Source organism: Sardina pilchardus, chromosome 3 (assembly GCF_963854185.1).
Source record: "Sardina pilchardus chromosome 3, fSarPil1.1, whole genome shotgun sequence".
Lineage (NCBI taxonomy): Eukaryota > Metazoa > Chordata > Actinopteri > Clupeiformes > Clupeidae > Sardina > Sardina pilchardus.
Genome location: NC_084996.1, coordinates 5952774 through 5974959, shown reverse-complemented (window position 1 = coordinate 5974959; position 22186 = coordinate 5952774). Strand labels below are relative to the sequence as shown.

Below are 22186 nucleotides of genomic sequence, written 5' to 3'. Positions count from 1 at the left end.
ACTACATGATGAGTGGCACTGAGGTATAGATCTACTGTCGGCCTATATGAATAATAGTATTTGCTTATAATTGCACACAGTATATGAATGCAACCATTTGGTAGCAGTTCAGTAGAAATGGGCATCAACAATGCACATGAGTGGGTAGCAACAGAAGGTGCAGGTGGTACAGTGGGGGTGGGTAACAGGGAGGAGGCAGGTGCATGGTAGTCCAGAGGGAAGGGGCAGCTGAAAGAAGAGGGCTGGAAGAGAGGAATGAAAAAATAAGTGTTGTGTGTCATGACCCATCCAGACATGGCCTACAGTATAATGATTTCATCTTCATGCATATTTTTCAAATGCTCAAAATGAGGCTAATTATTATTATTATATTATTATTATATATATAATTATTATATAACCATAAAATAGGCCTAGGTTGATTTCTTGAGGCCTGCCAAACAGAGCTTAAGCAAACATACACACGCCTTCATCTATGATCAATGTTACTTAATCTATTGGGAATTCTGTTTGAGCAGACAACTGTGGAAACAATCTTACCTCCTTGGATAATTAAACTGAGTGGCATGTCTCACTTATACTTTATACTGCAGCACCACCTAGAGGTAGATATTGGGAGCGCACCTACTTGCATAATTTTCTTGATATTGCCTGCACACTGTAGTCTAGCTATCACCATACTAAACTCAATCTTTTAAGATTGAACATTAGTCTGGAGAGTCTGCGCTTTACTACTACTGCACAAGAGGCGTAATCATAGTTCAAATGACTCAATACGTATTTGGATAGGCCCTCAACCAATCAGACCAACAATCTGGGTGCACCTATTGGACCTAGTTTGTGACTAGACCCAGAAAACGTGGACAGGAAGCAGGAGAGCTGCTCAGGCTGGAAACCTGCACATCTATCTCCCCTGTCTCCTGTCCACAACCTTCGGGTCCAATCAGAGGTTAGCTTATCCAAAAGACACACCGGATCATTGGTTTGATTGGTTGAAGAGGACTACGCCTATAGAGTCATTTGAACGATGCCCACTGATCACAACTCTTGTGCAGTAGAAATAAAGTTAGTGCAGACTCCCCATACCAATGTTCAATCTTAAAAGACCGGACAGTATGGTGATAGCCAGATCACAGCCTATGCACACTATACTTTAGTTTCCTTGGAAATGTCAAGCATGGAAACACACAGCCTTCTTTCCACACACAAAATGGGTCAAGGTCGACATATCCAGGGCATGGCTTAGCCTATAGGCCTGTGGGCGCATAGCCTATACCACATGTTGCCACTGTTGAGAGTCTCATAGTCAGATAAAGGACTTAACCCACTCTGAGATAAATATTATTGTGAAAAAGTAGATAGACTAGCCTACTACTTTGAAATCAGTTATCAGCTCTCTGTAAACAACTGTGTAGCCTTAGTAAGCCTATGACTGTTAGGAAGCCTGTAGGCCTACAGTCAAAATAACCCAGACAAGTGAGGGTCGCCTAGGTCCCTGCAGAATAAAATGAATCTTTACAACAACCAAAGTCTGATGAAAATTAAACCACAACAGTTGATCTAGTCAGATATAGATCTAGATATTGATCTTCATTGGCTGATAAGACTTATATGTCCGGTTAAGATGGCAGTCAAGGAAGCAGTTTGATCATTAACCAGTGTTGGCTCGACGCAATCCTTTGTATGCTCTCTCGTGTTTAATGAGGGTGGTGGAGCGCAGTTCTCAGACAAATAAAGACATCATTGTTCACCAATCTGAGTTGAAGCACATGCAAATGGTTTATTTGTCCTTTTCTAAGAATATTAAACCAATGCGATTTCTCTTCATATTATTTCGTTTGATGATGAAGCTACATCCTTGATCAAAGGCAAATCGAAAGTGGCGAAGTTAGGCTCAGGCAACGATACGACCGATCCTGGATCAGCACGAAACATCAGTGGCAAAGTGACGTGTGGTTCAGAGGGGTGGTTCAACGGCAGCTGTGACTGAGGAAGCGAAAGCCAGGGCAGACAAGCAAGTCACTTGACAAGTCCTCGCACAAATTCCAATTCTCAACAGTTATATTTCAAGAATTGGCTGTAAAGCAATACCATTTTTCAATCTGCAGGTATGCAGGAGTCCGGTGCATATGGGGCCTCGTTGGCAGGAGGTTCCTTTGACTTATTGGGTTTTGTCAAACAACCGCAAACTGTTGTTCGCCTGTTGAGTTGGGTGAGTCACCTTATCGCTCTCTGTCTGTCTCTATCTGCTACCTAACTTAGTCAACTTTTGTAGCTAACGTTGTTACTGATCTCATCTCATGTTTGACTCCCAACATCAACCAAATAACTGAATCATGTTTAAGGGTGGAATCTGGAAAGCATTACTAGCATTGCTAGCTTAGTTGGCTGGATAGATGACCAGGCAACTTTGCCTACCGTGTTAGCTAGCTACCTAGCTACGGATATGTTACTTTTGCGACGTTTGACAGCCATTGTAACTTGAGATTATTACCTCGTGACAGTTTGCTAATGAGTTAGAGATCAGACTGCTTCCAACATTTCATAGTAAGGTTAAAGTGTTTACAACAACATCAATGTTGAGTTACTGATTTGGAACGTCAGACCAACACACTGAATATGCAACTTTAACGTTGACATTAGCTGCTAGTAAACTAAAGTTAACGTTATAACGACAAGTTAAATGCCAAAACAAAAATATGAATTAAGGAATAGTAAATTGGCAGGTCAAGCAGAAAAAATATATATAAACTTAACATTACATGAAGTTAGTTAGGCTACTATTTACATATGATATTAGCCTAATTACGAGTGGTATGTACAGTACGTTTATTATGTGGGACATTCGTGTGAATGCTACACACAGCCAAAGTATGTGACATTGTCTTTGAAATTCTCAACCGGTTGCATGAAGGGTAATTTTGATAAACATTGAAAAATCGGCTTCCTCTTCCATCGTTTGCCAGACTTCGTGTTTTTTTTTTCACATGAACTGTTGCTGTGTCTCACTTCTCGTCACTGGTTTAGCAGCTAGTTCGGTTTTCCCCTAACATTTCCTGGCGTGATTGTTCTAAAAACCAAAAAAAGCCACATTAATGATCTCTTTTATAAAAAAAAAAACATAATGTAACGTTTACGGTACGAAACATATCTCATCATAAGGACAAAAGCACGAAGCAGCTTCAGTTAGATGGCCAAATAGCCATTGATCTGACTGGATTACGAAAATAGTGAAGCATCTAGTTCTAGTGTAAAGCAAGATTCTAGGTCCTGATCGGTCTTGACGCAAAGTGCCTAGCCACATCCTCCACAGAGAAAGTGCGGTTGTCTATCCTGTCAGACATTGGTGGCTGTTTGGTTTGGCAGTAACCTTTCAATGGAAACAAATAGTTTGTTTTGATCATATTCTGCTGCTTTAAGGGGCACAGCCTGTAGTTAAAATCCTTATGCTGTTCACAGCTTTAGAATGATTGTCACAGATGTACCAAGCTGACAGTTTGGGATATTCAATAGTGGTTAGCAAACATGCCAGCATGTAGCTCCATGGACTATTTATTTCCCCTGTTGCAAAGTTTTCAGGATTCATGAGTGGCATTATCTAGTTATCTTCTGTAATTCATATTGTATAATTTTACTTTGAGTGCTAATTTAAAGTGGGAAAGAATGACATCAATTGCATATTTAGTGAAGCTACAGTAATTTGCCTTGAATTAGCCGCATTGTGTATAAACCGCAGGACAGGTATAAACCATAGGCCTTAAGCAAATAATAATAATAATTATAATAATAAAACCCATGTATTAACCGCTCCCATGTATTCACTTCAGTGTCCAAGAGCCCAATGAATCAGAAAGAAGGAAATGCATTCCCATGTATAGCCTGCCCCTACATGTATGTATTAACCTCATAGCGGAAGAAATGTAACAAAATCACTGTAAACCTTGGTTTATAGTTATAGTGAAATGACGGTAAATCTTAAACACTACAAGTCCAGACTGCACTACTACCAGTTCACCACACATTCAAAATGTTGTGTTCAAAAAGAGACGCATCAGGATGCAATTGGCCCATTTCCCGTTTGATGGTCCTGATTGGGCTGAGCTTACACAGTAGTCTCAAATTTGCTGCACTAGCAATATCTTATTGTTGTTTTTCACACCACCTCCGCAGCAATGGGGCTAAAGATGGTATGGTCCTCATTCAATAGAAAAGTTCTCCAAGCTATTTCTCAAGTTCTTCCTCTTCTCCTTCCTCTTTCCCTCCTACCTATGCATCCACATTCCTCTATAAATTCTGCATTGTTTAATTTGTGTGAGCTAGAAGAGAGTTGTTTATGATATGAGTAAATGTTACACATGTTCACCGCTTGATGAAACAGATGGTAAAGCTACACAAAGGCCTATTCAGCAAGTCCTCATTATGTGATTGTGGGCTAACGTAGTTTTTAAAAGTGTTTTTCATTTGCTCTCGGCTGTTGTCGAGAAGTCTTACGTGTGTGTGTGTTCCACAGCTGTGTGCCATTGTGGTGTTTGCCACTATCACAGCAGAGGGCTATCCGAATACAGCAGTACAATCGGAGGAACATTGCATGTACAACGGGAATGACAGTGCCTGCAGCTACGCAGTGGGTATTGGTGTGCTGGCCTTTCTCGCCTGTGTGGCCTTCCTAGTGCTGGACGTCTATTTGCATCAGACGAGCAATGCCAAGGAGAGGAAGATGATTGTCATGGCTGATCTAGTCTTCTCTGGTAAGAGATCTCCCTTCTCCTTGGAGTCCCGTATCATACAAGAGAAAAGTGTTAATTTACAGTCATATCCACAGTGCCCTCCATAATTATTGCCACCACTGGTAAAATTGCCAAAAAGCTGAGTTAAAAATGATATAATTTGGTGATTTATCTTAATCTCACATTGAAAGCAATTAGGAAAAAATTGTAAAATAATAATAAATAGAAATAAGTTTCAAGTTTCATATATATATACAGTACCCTCCAGAATTATTGGCACCCTTGGTAAAAGTTGACTAAAAATAGGTCTAAAAAATAATCTTTAGGTGATTTATTGTACTCCCACAATGAAAACAATGAGGAAAAATACACCCTGCAAGGGAAGCAAATTTATTCTGAGAAAAAGGAAAATCTCATAAAGAAATAAATGTTTTTAATAAAAACACGTCACTCACAATTATTGGCACCCCTACTTGTAATACCTTCTTAAACCTCCCTTTGTCAATAAAACAGCATGTAATATTCTTCTCTGACACCCCATAAAGATTGAGAATACAAAGTAAGGGATTTAAGACCATTCATCTTTACAAAACCTCCCCAGATCGTCCAGATTGCTAGGTCCACACTTGTGCATTCTTCTCGTTGACTCATCCCACTGTTTTTCTATGGAGTTTAGATCAGGGGACTGCTATGGCAATGTCTGAAGCTTGATTTTGTGTTCAGTAAACCATATTTGTTTTGATCTGTGCATTTGTTTTGGTTCATTGACCTGATGAATGATCCAATCATGACCAACTTTTAGGGCCTTGGCAGAGATTGTTTGATTTCCTTTAAAAATGTTCAGGTTTTTCTTGGTGTTCATGATGCCATGCACCTTAATTAGGTTCCCAAGGCCTTTGGGAATTAAAACAGCCCCACAATAGCACAGCCCCTCCACCATAATTCTGATTAGGCATGGGGTTCTTTTTAGTATAGTCATTCTTCTATGTATGCCAAAGACACCTTAAGTGTTTTTAGCAAAAGAGCATAATTTTATTTTCATCTGACAATAGACCACACTCCCAGACATGTCATGGTACCATTCAGTAATTCCTGCCATTTACATTGTTCATTAAATGACTCTACTGGCTTTAACCTGACATGCTGTATAAATGATCTATTAGCAGTGAGGTCACTTTTGAAGATTTTTGGGGGGGACTTGGTGACCCCAAGATGATAGCTTTGTCTGTAACTCTCAACAGTGGTTCTTATGGATTTTTTTGCCTATCATACCATCCTCCATACTAGGGATGTTAACCGGTGACTGTTTGACCGATGGTTGACCGTATCCACGTTAGCCGACCAAAGTTGTCGCTAGTCGGTAAAAAAAAAAAAAAAAGAGCCATCTTTAAATTAGGCTAAAGACAGTGGACTAAACGCTACTACAGCTAGCCCTCTCATTCCAAGAAGATCTTTTTTGCGTGAAGTTAACAAATTATCCCTCACACTCAATGTTTCATAACTCGCCTGCTTGTAGGCTATGCTACGTAATAAACCAATAAAAACATTTGGCACGAGGTCACAGCGGTGGCCGGTGCGTCTTTTGCAATCTGGAAGTGCGCTGTTTTATCCATTGGGTTTTATCGTGTTGCAGTCTAGGCAACTTTCCGCATAAGATGGGCTTAGATTTGGAAAGACATTACATCTACATTTCAGGAAGGGTCATCAATGGTAACAGATAAGGTAATGATCATCTTTCGTTATTATTGTTAGCACTTCCTCAAACTAAGCTGCGTCTCTTCGGAGCTGTCATTTTCATAAGTGAGCCGCGGCCATTTCAGCTTCAAATGAGCTTCTAACGCTAGACTAACGCCATTATTTGCAACGCGATCACCTTGTACCCAAACCATTTTCGGAGCAAAGGAACCATTTGTCCTCCACTTACAAGCTCCTTGGTTTGCAGGACTCATGTTTGGCGCTATAGGATTTAAAAAAGTGACGTGAGTGAAAGGGCGGCGCCGGGGCTGTGTGTATGAGCGTGGGACAGAGAGATGAGAGTTGCGAAATTGCGTGGCTGTTATTTCAAATAGCATAATTTATTTTAAACGAATCGGTTAACCGGTTTCGACCGGCTAATGAGCCTCGGTGGTCGGTCAAGAAAATTTGTAGTTTTCGCCATCCCTACTCCATACTGTGCGTGGGAGCAAAATAGCCATGGGTCTTTGTCCAAGCATGTTTGCCACATTTCCAGATGATTAGAACCTTTTATTCATCATTTTAACTGGAAATATAGGCATTTTCAACAAAATACCTAGTTTCCATAGACATTCTCTTACTTACAAATGTCAACACAATTTCTTTTTATTTCAATTTAGTGTATTCTCTTGTCTCTCCAATGTTGAAAAATGACTAGAGGATTTGGCCTCTGAGTGACTTCATTTTCATACCATAGTGAAAAAGAACGTCATGAACTACTTCTGAAAGTTCACAGACACTCTGATTTACTTTAAAACGTTGCATTTACATAGGAAAATGCTCCTGTTAAATGTTGTACGTAATATGTTTCAGGGGTGCCAATAATTGTGAGCAAGCTGTTTTTGTTAAAAATATTTATTTCTTTATGAGATTTTCCTTTTTCTCAGAATAAATTTGCTTGCCTTGCAGGGTATATTTTTCCACATTGTTTTCATTGTGGGAGTACAATAAATCACCTAAAGATTATTTCTATACCTATTTTTAGTCAACTTTTACCAAGGGTGCCAATAATTCTGGAGGGTACTGTATACAGTATACACAAAACCATGTGCCACAATTATTGGCATCCCTAGAAAGTTTTAGAAACAAAATGTAATGCTTTTTCCCATTTATATTCAGCTTCTTTGAGTCAGTCAGAGTGTCTGTGAACATTTAGCCGTAATGCATAACTTTTCCTTTTTCATTAAAATATGGGAAAAAAAGTGACACGGAAGTCAAATCCTTCAACATGGAAAATACAAGAATACACTACAGTCAAATAAAAGAAAAGTGTGTTGACCGTTCTAAGTCAGGGAGTCAGTAGGTACTCGGTTGAAAATGCCCATATTTACAGTTAAAGGGAAACTATGCAGGTTTGGCCATTTTTATCGCCGGTTTCGCTTTTCGTTTTCGCTCATTTTATGCTTGCAGATTTCTCTGCAGAGCTTCCCCTATAGTTTAGCGTGTACTGTATATTTTACAACACTCCTCAATTGGTCAGTCTGCCTTTTCATGAGCATGATGACGTCCCGGTGGCACAGACTTGCATGCGTGTTCTTTCCGCTCAGAGGCGCTAGGGGGAAGCGAGGCAGCAGTCATTTAACCTGAAATAAGTCAAATAACCATTCCAATGACCCCAAAGCTGATTAGTTAAGGCAAATTAAGCCAAAAAAAACCTTGCATTGTTCACCTTTAAATCAATAATTAAAAGGCTCCAGTCTACTGAAAATGTGACAACTTACTTGGACAAAGATCCATATTTATCTTGTCTCCACACACAGAGAGGAGAATGGTAAGAGAGACAAAAAAATTACAAGAAAAGCAAAAAATAAATGAATAAAAATCCATAAGAATCCCTATCGGACAGTTACTGAAAACAGTGTTACCTTGGGGTTGCCAAGTCTCCAAAAAGGTCAGTGAACCAAAACACATGTCGAGGTCAAGACAAAAAAAAAAGATTGTCCTTCTCCGTCTTCAAAACGTCCCTCTCTATCTTCAAAAAACTCTTGAAGACACAACTCTTCCAAGAATACCTCCTCTCCTAGCGCTTCTGACAACCTCACACACCTAATATGCACTTACCACACTCTTGCCCCTCTTCCCTCCTCCCACGCCATTTCCCAGTTTAAAATGTGTTAAATGTTAAAATGCTTAAATGTTAAAGGTACACTATGCAAAATGTTAGTTTACCTTAATAATATAACCTCTAGTCTACGAAGCCAATTTGTTGGTAGATTTTGTTAGAATAGGAGAATCGTTCATTTAGCATAGCCATAGCCGTAGTGTAGCAGGTCGCTATCGAAAGAACCCGCAATGCAACTTCAAGAATTGCAGTATACGAACTGGAGACATCTTGAGAAGAGTTTTTCCTCATTGTTTACCTCCGCCAAGGAGGTATATGTTTTCATCGGGGACCGGCGTTTGTCTGTCTGTCTGTCTGTCTGTTTGTTTGTCTGTCTGTTTGTTAGCAAGATGACTCAAAAACTGATGGATGGATTTCGATGAGATTTTCAGGGAAGGTCGGACATGACCCAAGGAAGAAGCGATTACATTTTGGGAGTGATTCGTAATTCCGTCGGGATTCCGTCGGCGTTTATGTATTTAGCTTAGTGGTGTAATGGCATGGTATGGCCACGTGGTGGCGATCTGAGTAGTTTAGGTTCAAATGTATGACAACCTAGGAAGAGCAATGCAGGCGGAGGTAGCTGCGCTCTCTGAGTGCTTTTCTAGTTTTCATTGTGACACTGAGAGAAATTGCATAAAGGTGATTTAAAAAACAAAAAACAAAAAATCAACTCAACTTTACCAGGGATGCCTATAATTGTGTGGTGGGTACAGTACAGCAGTCTTTGAAGTTGTCATACGTCTTATCTCACGTATGAAAATTAATCTGCGGTTTAGTGCAGTTGAGAGACTAACTCCCCCTTTGGCTCCTTTTATTCCTCAGGTGCGTGGACGTTCTTGTGGTTTGTGTGTTTCTGTCTGTTGGCCAATCAGTGGTCTAAAACAGCAGACACAGCGCACGTCGCTGCTGATGCGGCCCGAGCTGGCATCGCCTTCTCCTTCTTCTCCATTGCTTGCTGGGTAATCCCGACTCCTCTGTTCACCTCTCGGCTCTCTCTCTCTTGCACCTCCTTATCTCTCTTATATTGTCCCTAGTCATGCAAACTGAACTGTCACTGATCTACAGTTTGGCAAAGGCAAAGGTCTGCGGTGGAAATTACACGTTATTACACTTTTATCTCAATAGTTTGAAAACATTTTTTATTTTGCTATAGGCGTTCCACTGGAACATCTGGTCTTTCACTAAACTTGCACACCAGAATTACCCAGAATTTAAATGTATAAATAGGCTTACAAATACATTTAAATGTAGTACAAAAGTGATAGTGCCAATATTAAAGTGAAGTACTCAAGCCAGAATTAATCTGTGCCCTATGACAGTAATGCCACTCAGCTTTGTAGGTTTGCTAAGTCAGACTTGTTTCTGAGCTCGCGATTCATTCCAGAACTTACTTGAGTACAAGGTATGCATTCAGTCCCAGAACTGTGTGTTAATTGGGCTGTGATGATGAGCCGTTGACTGACCCGTGCTCTCTTTCCCAGGCTGTGTTGGCCTACTTCTCACTGCAGCGCTACCAGCAGGGCGTGAGCGAGCTGGCCTCCAGCTACACTGACCCTGCCCAAGACCACAGCACCCCATACCCACCCCAGGGCTACCAGCAGTCGCCCTTCGGCCAAAATCAGATGCCGGGAGGAACAGATTACACCCCGCCAAATTACTGAGGCGAGAGCCGGCTGGTCAAGTGACTTGGCGGCTGGGCGGGGAGTGGTCTCAAATGAAGAGCAGCTGAGATGAGCGACGGCGACTGATGGTCGCACTCCACTGCTGGCACCGCCTCCTTGCACTGCTTCAAGCCCCGGCCAAAACGCTGCACAGTGTGTGTGTGTGTGTGTGTGTGTGTGTGTGTGTGTGTGTGTGTGTGTGTGTGTGTGTGTGTGTGTGTGTGTGTGTGTGTGTGTGTGTGTGTGTGTGTGTGTGTGTGTGTGTGTGTGTGTGTGTGTGTGTGTGTGTGATTGGGTGTGCTTATATGTCGGTGTGCTCACTTTCCTCCGAGGGTAAATGTGCGCTTTGTTTTCCTTCATCGCCTTTATTTATACACTTGTATGCCCTGCAAACGGCAAGCCACCAATGTCTGCATGTGTTGTGAGAGAAGACGAACGGTTTGTGCTGCTTTTTCTGTCGGGCGTTAGTAGACAACAGAGTGTGGGGTGTGGACACTACTACTGACAAGCCAAATTTGCCTCTTATCTCACTGCCACCTTTGATTGCAAGGTAATCAGATTTGCTATACAGAATAACAAAAAGTAACTTATGATTAAAGTAGTAAGCTTCTCTCACCCTTTAGTTACAGTTAATAGATTTCAAAGTATTTTTTTTCCCTTGTTTCAGGGTTCTGTAACGCCTTAGATGAATGTGTTGTTGTGTAATCATCCTTAGGTCCTTATTGTTAATTTGTTTTCTAATGAGGGAGTACATATGCTTGTACATATTGCGTTTGTTTGCTGTAAACTACTTAAATATCATTGGAGTGATACTGCAATTCTAAATGAAATATTCTCGAGAATTGTTGACAGGAAGGCACAAGAGAGCATGATCACAAAGCACATGTTAAATATGTTTAGACAATATGTTTAGACAAAATAGAGTGAACATTGGAGTAGTCCATTGCCCTATTTTAAATGCCAACAAATGAGGCCTTAAGCTGTTCCCCCGGCTATTAGACCACTGAACAAATTAGGGAAATGCTTAAAAACCTGTGGATTATTCCGTATGCCAGTCACTGGAAGTTGCCATTATTACTTAGTGCCATTTGACACCTTAAGTGCTTTTTCCCACTGAAGTCACTTTGTGCACAGTAGAAAACACTGTATCTTTCATTTTTGTCAGGAATTCTGGTATCGGATAAGTCTATGCAATGTCTGAAAGTCGAATTTATGACACTTATATTGTTTGTTCTGAAAATTAATTACAAAACCTTTTGTGAGTATTTGACACACTGATGATTAATACCAGGGCAAATGGGTTTCTGAATGGGAATTCTACCCCTCATTATTTCACATCTTAAGAAACCATCCGTCTTGTTCTTTATTGATAGCTGATGTTTCTGTGTCCAGCAACAGATTTGAGGAATATGTGCCTTAAAAATGTGTGTGTTTTTTTTTTTTTTACATTGTCATGTTTTCTTTTCAGTAAGTCAGAACAGGTGGCTTTGTTTATTACATTCAGAATCTATGTTTGTGTGCCTTTTGAATACATTCTCACTATTGGGCTCCGAAAGTATGCTCTCGGTGTAATACTCTTGTATTTACATTTTTGATAAGTTTTGGTGGATTTTTGTTTTTTGGGGGTTTCTCTTGATCTGAAACCCTGTTTTTTTTCCATATTGTGCCTCAAATGTGTGTTGACCACTCAGCTGTTGCCAAATAAAGAGCAGTTTCATTCAGCCAGAGTCGTTCTATCTCCATATACGCTCAATTCAAGCGGATTTCTGCAAATGCTTTGGGAATACAATCTTTGTACAATCTATATTGTACAATCTTTGTACAATCTATATGTACCAATCCAACTATTGTACACATAAAATGCCTCATCACTACATCAAAATAATATCAGATGGCAACATTTCTTTGTCACAGCTGTACCAGCTGGCTACCATTACACCATGCATTATTATAATGGAAGCCCGATAAGATATGCGCAAAAGCTACGCAGCCACGTCTACCGAGAACTAATTGACGTTGCAGTGTCGTGTCAGCGCGAGAGGAAGTAACTCCATAGCGTACTGCTGTGTTGCCGTGTTGCAGGAAGACCATCGAAAAGAGGGGCGATGGAGTGATAAATGCTCTTCACAGCATTAGTGATTATATTGTCATAACACTGAAACGACACTTGGCGACAATTCGCTTGAGTAAGTATGTTTTTGTTATGTAAGAGAGTGCCATGACAAACCTGAAGGAACATTTCAGTGTTGCTTCCTGAGGGGTCGCCTCACACAGGCTACTCCTGTAAATGACTTTGGTTTTACAGGATTGCTTTGGTATATGTCTCCTTTCTCCATAGTGTGCTAAGACATTGCACGTTTGAGATATCTATCAAATCTATCCTGTTTGTGACCACGCTGTTGCAAGTTAACATCGTTGTGCAGTGATCTCTTAGGTAAACACTCAGTGGATCTAATTAAGTTAGCCTGCTAGTCTTCTGCAGGCATGAGCCATGTTCTTTTTGAGGAAGAAAACCTTGAAGTTAGCTATCTGGATAATTACTAGCATATGGAAACGGCTCTATGGAACCTTTACAACAGTCGTGTTGCTAGAAAGTTGGACTTCATAAATCTGTCTCTCAAAACTCCCACTACTAACTGCAGGTCATAGCTTGTTCTGTCATTTATGACCGTTGACTAACTTGCCCTCTAGAAAAGTTTAGAGACTTCTAGAGAAGTTTAGCATCATTTAGAGGGTAATGCTATTTGATCATTATCTTGAGATGACCAAACAAGACCAACTGGCTCTACAGTCTCCCATTGCTGCCAGTATATGATGGTAGATGGTAATGCTATTTGATAGTTTTTCTTGAGATGACCAAACAAGACCAAATGGCTCTGTAGTCTCCCCTTGCTGCCGAACTTACCTACTGTAATGTCACTCTGACGCTTTCTTTACAGGGGGGGTTCTCTCTAAAGGAACAATAACATCCAAGTGAATCTATTGTGAGTTAGACACTCCCTCATAGAGATGTTGTGCTTCTCAGCAGCATTGTTTTCCTGTCAGGAAAATGTAATCAATTATGTGTGTGTGTGTGTGTGTGTGTGTGTGTGTGTGTGTGTGTGTGTGTTCAGCCAATCTGATGTAGAAAGGGTGTTTTGTAATGCTACATGAATGGGGTGGTTCCTGCCTGCCGATATGGCCCTTTGGACTACAAGTTAGGTAATCGGTTTTAATCCTCCTGTGGAAGTTTGCACGGTTATTCAGTCTTGTCTGTGTGGTGAGTGAACAAAGTCTGTGTGGTCCTCCCAGACCTATGTGTTTTCGGACAACAGTACCTTACAACTTCACAGTGAAATGCCTGTCAGTCAACGAGCGAAGAAAAAGAAGGACAAGGGTAAAAACTTTATTGTGTATATGTACGTGTCTGTCAGGTGTGTGGCTCTAGTCAGATGTGCAGCATGGAAAATCTCAGTGGGCTGCAAGTCACCATTAGTCAGCTGTTTCTGGTGATCAGAGTTGACTATTCTAGGTAGCCTGAATGGGTAGAAATGGGTTTGCAATTCCTAAGTAAGGGAAAAAAAGGAATTTAAGGAATTTAACCTTTTTTTTCCTATTTGTGTTTGTAAACAAAGGGGTCTCGCTCCCTGCTGGGACCATAATTAAGGCGTGTTGCTGTTGTTGAGGAAAACATTTCCTGTGTTTGATTTGAGCGTTATGAGCTATTTCAGATAGGGCTCAATAATGATGTGGTAGTGTGCCTTTGCATAAAATTATGAGGGAAAAATCACTTTAAAATAAAGTTAGCCTACATTTTGTCCGATGACAAGAAGGGGTTCAGTATGTGTGGAGTGGTTTTAGCTTTCTATTTCCTCATAAAGGCATACCCCATTTTATTGTAATAAACAGAGAATAAGATAATTGCTGTCACTCTGTGGTCTGAGATGAGCAGAGACGGTAGTACAAGATGTCTGGAAACGTGAAGGTCAAAAACACTTGCATGCACATATTCACTAAGAGAAGGAGCATTAGTTCAATGTTTTCGTCATATGCACCCTGACTCCGTTATGTTCTCACGAAAGGGCGTAACATTTATTGTCAATATACAGCACAAGATAGACCGTGTAATGGCTCATTTGGTGTATTGAGTTAAGAGAAATTAGAAAAATTAGTAAAGTTGAATCTAATCTAATCTAATCTAAAAAGAAAGTTACAAATGAATTCATTGTTTACTGAATTAAATCATAGCTCAGACATTAAGCTATTTCCTACTTTCTGCATGCATGTCTTTCCTTGAAGAGTTACAGGTATAGTATAGATCCTTCTCTAGAGCCCTTGCTATATCTTAGACTATTTCATTTCAAAGTAAAGTTATGGAGTAGGTTAGTGAATCCAGAACTGGAAACTGCAGGGTTTTTTTTTTGCAGAGATAGGCTATAGACAATGTTTACATTTTTAAATCAATTTGCTTTAGGCTACTGTAATTGGTGTGCTCTTCTTATCGGGGTGGAAGGTAGTCGGCTGCTAATTCTAGTTACTTGATGTTAAATTAAATTTGTTTGTGTAGCCTGGATGATTGTCTTTTAAATCCCTATCTGGCACACGGGTTCAGGTCATGTGATAACCGGCCTTGGAAATCTGTTCAGGCATCCTGTCCATACTGTACCCAACCCTGTAGCAATTAGCAACAAAACCCAGAGAACCAGTGAGCCGGTCATGTCCGTCGTCTTTTGGAGTTCTCGTGCAGTTCCTGCTTTACCTTTGGCCGTCATCTTCCTCCGCTGTCCCTCCGCTGAGTCTTGAGTCCCTCCCATTTTCCACGTGGTCACACGCGTACACACACTCCCTCGGCTCACACCCCTTTGTTACACACGGCTGCCTGCCAGGGAGGCAAACACCTGCTGTGCTGTCACACTCCGGTTCCGAGACGTCCAGGGGTATCCTCGCGTAAACCCACCGGTGAAAGCTTTTCCCCTGCGCTCTCCTCTCTCTCAGCGGGTCAGCTGGCAGGAGCAGAGGTATGTGGCCAGAGGACATCTTTTCCTTGTGATTCGGACGGTTATTGCTCTGCTATCTGTACTGTACGTGGGGTGGATATCCGCTTGAAGATTCTCAGGCGCCTTTCGGTGAGAGACTGTAGAGTCAGAGTTGTAGCCGGCAGAGTGTTTAATTTTTAATTTTTATTATTGTTGTTCTGCAGGGTAATGACAACTTGTCTGTTTTCAAGGCTGTGGTGTTTAGGCTAGGTTATGGGAAACTGTGGCTCCACCAGTCGAACAACCAGTTTGGCGAGCTAAGGAGACTCTTGCCAGAGTGGCAGACCACTTAACACCTCAGCCTGAGCAGGTTATATTGCTGTAGTCACATTGTGTGAAAGAAAGGATGGGTTCAGCGCTAGGTGTGTGAGAGTTCAACAGCAGGTCTGGCCATGATTTAGCAAAGTGAAGCTCAAAGAGCATGCGTGGGTAAGTGAGTGAGGGTTGAGATTGTGTGTGGGCCACAGTGCAAAAGATAGGTGAGGAATTGTTTCGTTTGGCTGTCTTTGTAAGATAGAATAACTTTCTAAAGAGCTACAACTAAGCTCAACATGTTATGCGTGGGTCAATTTAAACCAGTTAAATCAGTCAGAATTACCACAGTAAAGGTAACTTACTGCGCTAACCCTCCAGCAGGATTCACCATTATATAGTTGGAGTCAATGAACTCTTGAGTTTTAACTCTGTGGTGCCCTCTGCTGTTCTTTCTCTCTTTCTCTCTACACTCTCTCTCTCCCTGCCTCCCTCCCTCCCCCTTCTCTCTTTCTCCTCTCTCTCCCCTCACTCTGTCTCTCTCTCTCTCCCTCTTCCTCTCTCCCTCCCTCTCTCTCTCTCTCTCTCTCCCCGCAGGTGACAGCACTGCCCATTCGCCCATGCCTGTGACGGCAGCAGGCTTCACGCAGCCGGAGCCCACGCAGAATGAGCAGCGCGGCCCTCTGCGCATCTCCGTAGGGGGTCTTCCTGTCCTGGCCTCCATGACCAACACGCTGGACCCGCGCTTCCGCATCAAGTGGCGCGCGATCGTGCTGATGGGCGCGCTGCTGGCCCTCCTGCTGCTGCTCTACATGCAGCTGTCCCCAGGTGGCGCCAGCGGGGCCGCGCACCACAGCCACGCCCGGGGCCCCCACCACGGCCCGCCGGGCTTCGGCCGCAAGGGCCCGCCGCCGGACGAGTCGCCGGGCGAGCGCTACAACGACACGTACCCGCTGACGGCGCCCGAGCACACGGCCGAGGGCACGCGCTTCCGCATCGCCGTCATCGCCGACCTGGACACGGCGTCGCGGCAGGACGGCAAGAAGAACACCTGGGTGAGCTACCTGCGGCGGGGCCACCTGCTGGTGAGCGAGGGCTCGGGCCGGCCGCACCTGAGCGTCCAGTGGGACGCCGAGAAGGTGGAGCTGCAGACGCACCTGTCGGAGAAGGGCCGCGGGATGGAGCTCTCCGAGCTGACCGTGTTCAACGGGAGGCTCTACAGCGTGGACGACCGCACCGGCGTGGTCTACCACATCGACGGCAACCGGGCCGTGCCGTGGGTCATCCTGCCCGACGGGGACGGAAGCGTCTCCAAAGGTCTGTGTGAACATGTTAACCATGTCCTGTTCCTCTGGTCTCTGTATACTGTAAAGAATCAGAATCAGGTTTAGCAGGCCAAGTGAGTCCGTCGGTACACACAAGGAAACTGCTTCCAGCCGATGGTCTCACTTGCAGTTTAGACAATATAGACAATATGCAAAATACAGTATGCAAGATATACAATGCACAAAGCACAGGTGTCTCTATTATCTACTACTACTATCTATCTATAGTAGTATTATATAGTAGTACTCATTGTATAGTAGTATATACTATAATCTATAATCTATCTCCTATCACCAGACCAAGCTCAATCTTTTATGATTGAACATTAGTGTGGAGAGTCTGCTGCTCTGTGTTTTCTACTGCACAAACGGCGTGATCAATGAGCATAGTTCAAATGACTCTATGCATTTGGATAGTTCCTCAACCAATCAGACCAACGATCCCGGTGCATCAGGTGGATAAGCCAGTTTGTGATTGGTCCCCGCAGATTTGTAACGGAAGCAGGATAGAAAAATGTGGAGGTTTCCAGCCTGAGGAAACACAGTTTAATCAAGCACATCCAAGTCATTCAGGTGCAGGATCAAAACTGTACGGTTCAAAGAAAAAGTGAAGATCCGCACACCGGAGCACGCCCAATAAAGTTCCTTTTACGGTATTTGTTTAGTTAGTAACGTTTCAAGCCCTTATAGCCTGAGCTGCAGAGCGAAGTCCAATCGCCGACAGATCAGTCTAGATATACAGTATACAGAAAATACAGATGAAAGTCATTTTAATCTCTTATCTGAAATTAGAATGGGTTTCTAGAAATAGAAAATAGAATGGGCCAGCTGGAAGGTGTTGCTAGTGGTCTTGTGTGTGTATTATTATTAATAATAATAATAATAATAATAATGATGACGATGATGATGATGATGATGATGATGATGATGACCACGACGATGATGATGATGATAATAATATAATAATAATAATAATATATTATAATCAATAATAGGGATTTTGAAATACATGTGATGCACTTAAAGGGAATTACTGCCCCCTCTCTGTCCCCTCTGGGACTGCAGTTAGTATTGTTGAGCTTGCTCTTAATGGCTCTCTTCAGCTGACTGTAGCCTGTGAGCTTGAACCTCACTTGTAAGTCACTTTGAATAAGCATCTGCCGGATAGATCATATAGAAATATCAAATGAGTTCTCTCTGTGGTGATCAGTTCTGTGGGTGCATTAAGTGTGTCTTGTGTTTGGCCACGGTGGGCAGGCTTCAAGGCAGAGTGGCTGGCTGTGAAGGACGAGCAGCTGTACGTGGGCGGCCTGGGGAAGGAGTGGACCACCACCTCAGGAGAGTTCGTCAACAATGACCCCCAGTGGGTCAAGGTGGTCGGGTTCCATGGTGACGTCCAGCATCAGAACTGGGTTCCCAAGTACCACCTTCTGTGCTCTGCAGCAGGGATCCAGTCTCCAGGTATTTTTCCCTGAGGTCCTCTCTCTCTGTGTTGTGTGTGTGTGTGTGTGTGTGTGTGTGTGTGTGTGTGTGTGTGTGTGTGTGTGTGTGTGTGTGTGTGTGTGTGTGTGTGTGTGTGTGTGTGTGTGTGTCTGAATCTGTCTGATCCCAAGTACCACCTTTTACGCCCTGTTGCAGGGATCCAGCCTCTAGGTGTGTCTGTCTTTCCGTCTGTCCGTCTGTCCCACAAAGTCATTGGTTTTTGTATGGTTCTTCTTGTTATTTTTTCTTTTAATCTTTAACACTTTAACACAGAAATACCATACTTCAGCATATGATGTATAGCTTAGTTATCCAACATTTAGGCTACACTATTAATATAGTTGTATCATGTAATCATGCACAAACAAACAAAACCCATTTACTTGACTTTAAGAATATCGCTGAGACCATCTCAGCACCACCCCGAAGCTCCCGATTAGCCAATCCGGGCCTGTGCTAGCATAATGAATACGTGTTGCACAATGCAAATTATTTGATTCTCATCAAGATAAAAACACTTATGTTTAGAAGTGTTAGATCATTTATCTTGTTTTAATTATCTTAATTCAAGAAATCTTGTGAAGTGAAATTATATTGCTGTGTGGACAGATAATTTCACTTGTTTTGAGTACCTTTTACCTCAGATTTAGTGTTTTTATCTTGTTTTTAGACACTCCTTTTTTGCAGTGTTCCCATTCACCAGACTTACGCGACACTGGTGCATCATCCAACTGCGGGCTGCCTTTGTTATCTCACCCACTTGCCATTTCTACACTTGACCCGCAACACTCCACACACACACCTCTACTTTCACGAGAAAGGGGGAAAAAACTGCCTGAGGTCACATATTAGCATGAGGCTACATTACTCATGACGCAAACCGTCAAAACCGTCCAATGCACACTTGCCCCGAACCGAGACAAGCGAACCGAACGGTTCGGATTTTGTTGTCATGAACCATGCCACCCCTAGTGTTTCCACAGATGAACCTACTCCCAGAGGTCACAGTGTCACAGATTTGACTCGGTGTTCATGTGAAATGGTTGTTATTCTGTGTGTCGCCACCACTTCTCCTCAGTGCTATTGCTCAGAGGTATTTCTCCATCAGTCACTACCTATGCTACTGACGACAGTGAGTCTCGGTTGTGAAATTGCCACGGCGCCTCGGCCCTTAGTGGCTCAGAGTGAGTCAGCTCTGTTCAGCTTCACTCTGTCCGTGTTTGTTGTCCACGTGCGTCACTGTCGTCTAGCTGTCGCTTACTTTCATCTTCCCCTTTTTTTTACCCCTTGTAATAAACGAGTTTCACATTTCCTCTTTTTGATCGTCCCGACACGCTTTATTTTTCCGGAACTGTCTTCGCTGACCCTTGCTGACCCTGACTGACCCCCTTGCTGCGTCTGTCTCTCTTGCGTCCTCCCTTTCCGTAGGTTATCTCATCCACGAGTCGGCGGCGTGGAGCGACACGCTGCAGCGCTGGTTCTTCCTGCCGCGGCGGGCCAGCAGCGAGCGCTACGAGGAGACGGCGGACGAGCGCCGCGGCACCAACCTGCTGCTCAACTGCTCGCCGGACTTCCAGAACATTCTGGTGAGCCGCGTGGGCCCGCTGGAGCCCACGCACGGCTTCTCCTCCTTCAAGTTCGTGCCCAACACCGACGACCAGATCGTCCTGGCGCTCAAGTCCGAGGAGGACGCCGGGAAGATCGCCACGTACATCCTGGCCTTCACGCTGGACGGACAGATCCTGCTGCCCGAGACCAAGATCGGAGACGTCAAGTACGAGGGGCTGGAGTTCGTCTAAGGGCGGCGCGCCCCGAACTCCAAAAAAACTCAAGTCCTCCCCTTCACGTCAGTCGTGCAGACGAACTTGCACTGCGCGCAACACAACACCGAGAGCCTTTTTTCGGAGGAATGATCCGAGAGGGGAACTCTGCTCCGAGTCGGCAGCCTGGCACCTAATCCCACCACTCCTCGTCATCACCCCGCACCCGCCCGTGGCACAGCCCCGTGCCAGTACAGAACAGAGAGGGCTGTCGCCACGACGCCAGCCTGCTCCATGGCCAGTGCCACTCACCCACCCACCCACTCATTCACTCACTCATTCACACACTCACAACTCAACGCGGAGGGCCGCCAAGAACACTAACCCTGTCCAACTGTCTGTAGTCGTCGTAACTGGTGGTGGTCACATGACGTTTTCCAGCTACATGAGACTCCTTGTGTCCATGTGACCTTCCGAAGTCATATGACCTGGGCGGCTAAGCCCAGTAGTACTGTACCGATTGACTTCTCATATTGAATGTAAGATTAGGAGATCACTCAGACACTCTGAGCATACTGATGGGGGCACTGAAGTATCATGGTAATTCTGAATGCATTTTTAAGTTTACATTGTTTTTGTTTTGTTTTGTTTTGTTTTGTTTTTTTTTTAATCCTGGTTGCTCTTATATTTAACATTATCTTTGAACTCTCTGTTGAACCCATGACTCCCTCTGATGCACACATACAGACTCATCACTACGCCTGATATGACTTTGGGTCATTTGTTCTTGTCCCTAAATTGTATCGTTCTTTGATTGGTGGCTATAGAAGAACCCCTGGAAGGAGAGACCATACACCCTGACATCCTACAGTATGTACCTGAGAAGAGAATCTGGCCCATTTCTTTAGGTCCCACAAAAAAAAACCTTCAGAGGCTCTACCAAAGACCCATTTCCTTGAGAGTGTCTGGTGAAATGATTTTCTTTACCGTTTTCTTCTGTCGGCTGCTTTCTTTTGTCCACCATGAAACAGAGTTGTTATGAAGAGCGTCAACGGTGATGGAAAAAGGTCAGAAGAAAATTGTGTGTGCACAGTTTGTTTTATAATGTGTCTATTAATGACTTTTTAAGCCTAAAATGAGTCATGGTGGACTGTTTGCTGTTCTTTTTCCCCAGAGGTGTATCCTTCACTGTGCCATAATTACTGATGTTCTTTAACACCAGATCTCCCATGTTTAAGTTTTCCCATTTAATCCAGATTCAAAATTTAGATGAAGTGTAATACAAGAACAGATGGCCATGTTCAAAACATTTAGTTGATTCAATTAATGTGTAGCTCAATAAATACAGAAAAGAGCCACTAATATGGCAAGTATGTGTTTTATTTCTTATAATGGCCCTAGTGCCACGTACCACCCTGTAGAACACCATTGCTCCCACTCATATGAAGCTGGCACTTTTAGCATGTGTATTTCACAAGAATAAACAAGACAATATGGCAGTTCATATAGGAGCTTAAAGCAACACTAAAGAGTTTTTCGGACCTTAACATAATGTTTCCAAAATCATTTCAGCGGTTCATCAACTCGTAACAGGGTGAACAGCACTTCTGCATTCACTCTGCGGCCCTCTATCGGCTATAACCGCACTATGTAACTTTACCAGATCGGGTAGCGTACCTGTAGTTTGATGAAATGAGACCTAAGAAACTACAAATTTGACTTGCTTCGATGTCGCAATACATCATACTTTCACAAAATCAAGCAGCACGCTCTACCTTGTCTGTGGACATCGTTATTTGGTGGATAAACAAATAGCGTGCGAGCAACAGAGGAAAAGTGCTTTAGTGTTGCTTTAATTGGAGTATAGAGAGAAGAGCTTTTGATGTGGTTTCAGAGGACATGTCTGTGAGCTCCCATGTTATAAATGCTGTCAACATATACCCTTTGGACTAATACTGGTTAGTTTTCATCTTTGTCAGTGTAGCTTCCCCTAGTAGCCATGCCTGAATTTCCTATGAACTACTAGTAAGCATACGTTTTACTCATTTTATTCATGCTAGAAAGCCTTCTAGGAATTGTGCTTCCTTCTTGAGTGTAATGATTATAATGACCTTACAGACCCTTAC

General features: G+C 42.9%; 2 protein-coding genes across 4 annotated transcripts; both read left to right on the top strand.

The window, feature by feature from the left end:
* The first annotated feature begins 1971 nt into the window (after positions 1-1971).
* syngr2a (synaptogyrin 2a) lies at positions 1972-11947 on the top strand. The gene is made up of 5 exons (XM_062531542.1): positions 1972-2014; positions 2109-2212; positions 4511-4748; positions 9388-9524; positions 10047-11947. Exons 2-5 carry the CDS (start codon positions 2111-2113, stop codon positions 10224-10226), a joined length of 657 nt encoding a protein of 218 aa, XP_062387526.1. The 5' UTR covers positions 1972-2014; positions 2109-2110; the 3' UTR covers positions 10227-11947.
* Positions 11948-12299: 352 nt separating this feature from the next.
* cant1a (calcium activated nucleotidase 1a) lies at positions 12300-21479 on the top strand. Of its 3 annotated transcripts, none has more exons than XM_062531540.1 (4): positions 12300-12412; positions 16091-16810; positions 18076-18279; positions 19729-21479. In XM_062531540.1, the coding sequence occupies exons 2-4, from the start codon at positions 16114-16116 to the stop codon at positions 20097-20099; spliced, it is 1272 nt and encodes a 423-aa protein (XP_062387524.1). In that variant the 5' UTR covers positions 12300-12412; positions 16091-16113; the 3' UTR covers positions 20100-21479. The 3 variants fall into 3 exon arrangements, with proteins under 3 accessions (XP_062387524.1, XP_062387523.1, XP_062387525.1); XM_062531539.1 differs by lacking the exon at positions 12300-12412 and adding an exon at positions 13452-13602; XM_062531541.1 differs by lacking the exon at positions 12300-12412 and adding an exon at positions 14678-15223.
* The last annotated feature ends 707 nt before the right edge of the window (positions 21480-22186 follow it).

Coding starts and splice junctions, on each gene's coding strand:
- cant1a (XM_062531539.1), top strand. CDS start 13,563: ATGCCTGTCAGTCAACGAGCGAAGAAAAAGAAGGACAAGG. Junction 13,603..16,090: donor GAAGAAAAAGAAGGACAAGG/GTAAAAACTTTA, acceptor CTCTCCCCGCAG/GTGACAGCACTGCCCATTCG. Junction 18,280..19,728: donor AGCAGGGATCCAGTCTCCAG/GTATTTTTCCCT, acceptor CCCTTTCCGTAG/GTTATCTCATCCACGAGTCG.
- syngr2a (XM_062531542.1), top strand. CDS start 2,111: ATGCAGGAGTCCGGTGCATATGGGGCCTCGTTGGCAGGAGGTTCCTTT. Junction 2,213..4,510: donor TTGTTCGCCTGTTGAGTTGG/GTGAGTCACCTT, acceptor TGTGTTCCACAG/CTGTGTGCCATTGTGGTGTT. Junction 4,749..9,387: donor GGCTGATCTAGTCTTCTCTG/GTAAGAGATCTC, acceptor TTTATTCCTCAG/GTGCGTGGACGTTCTTGTGG.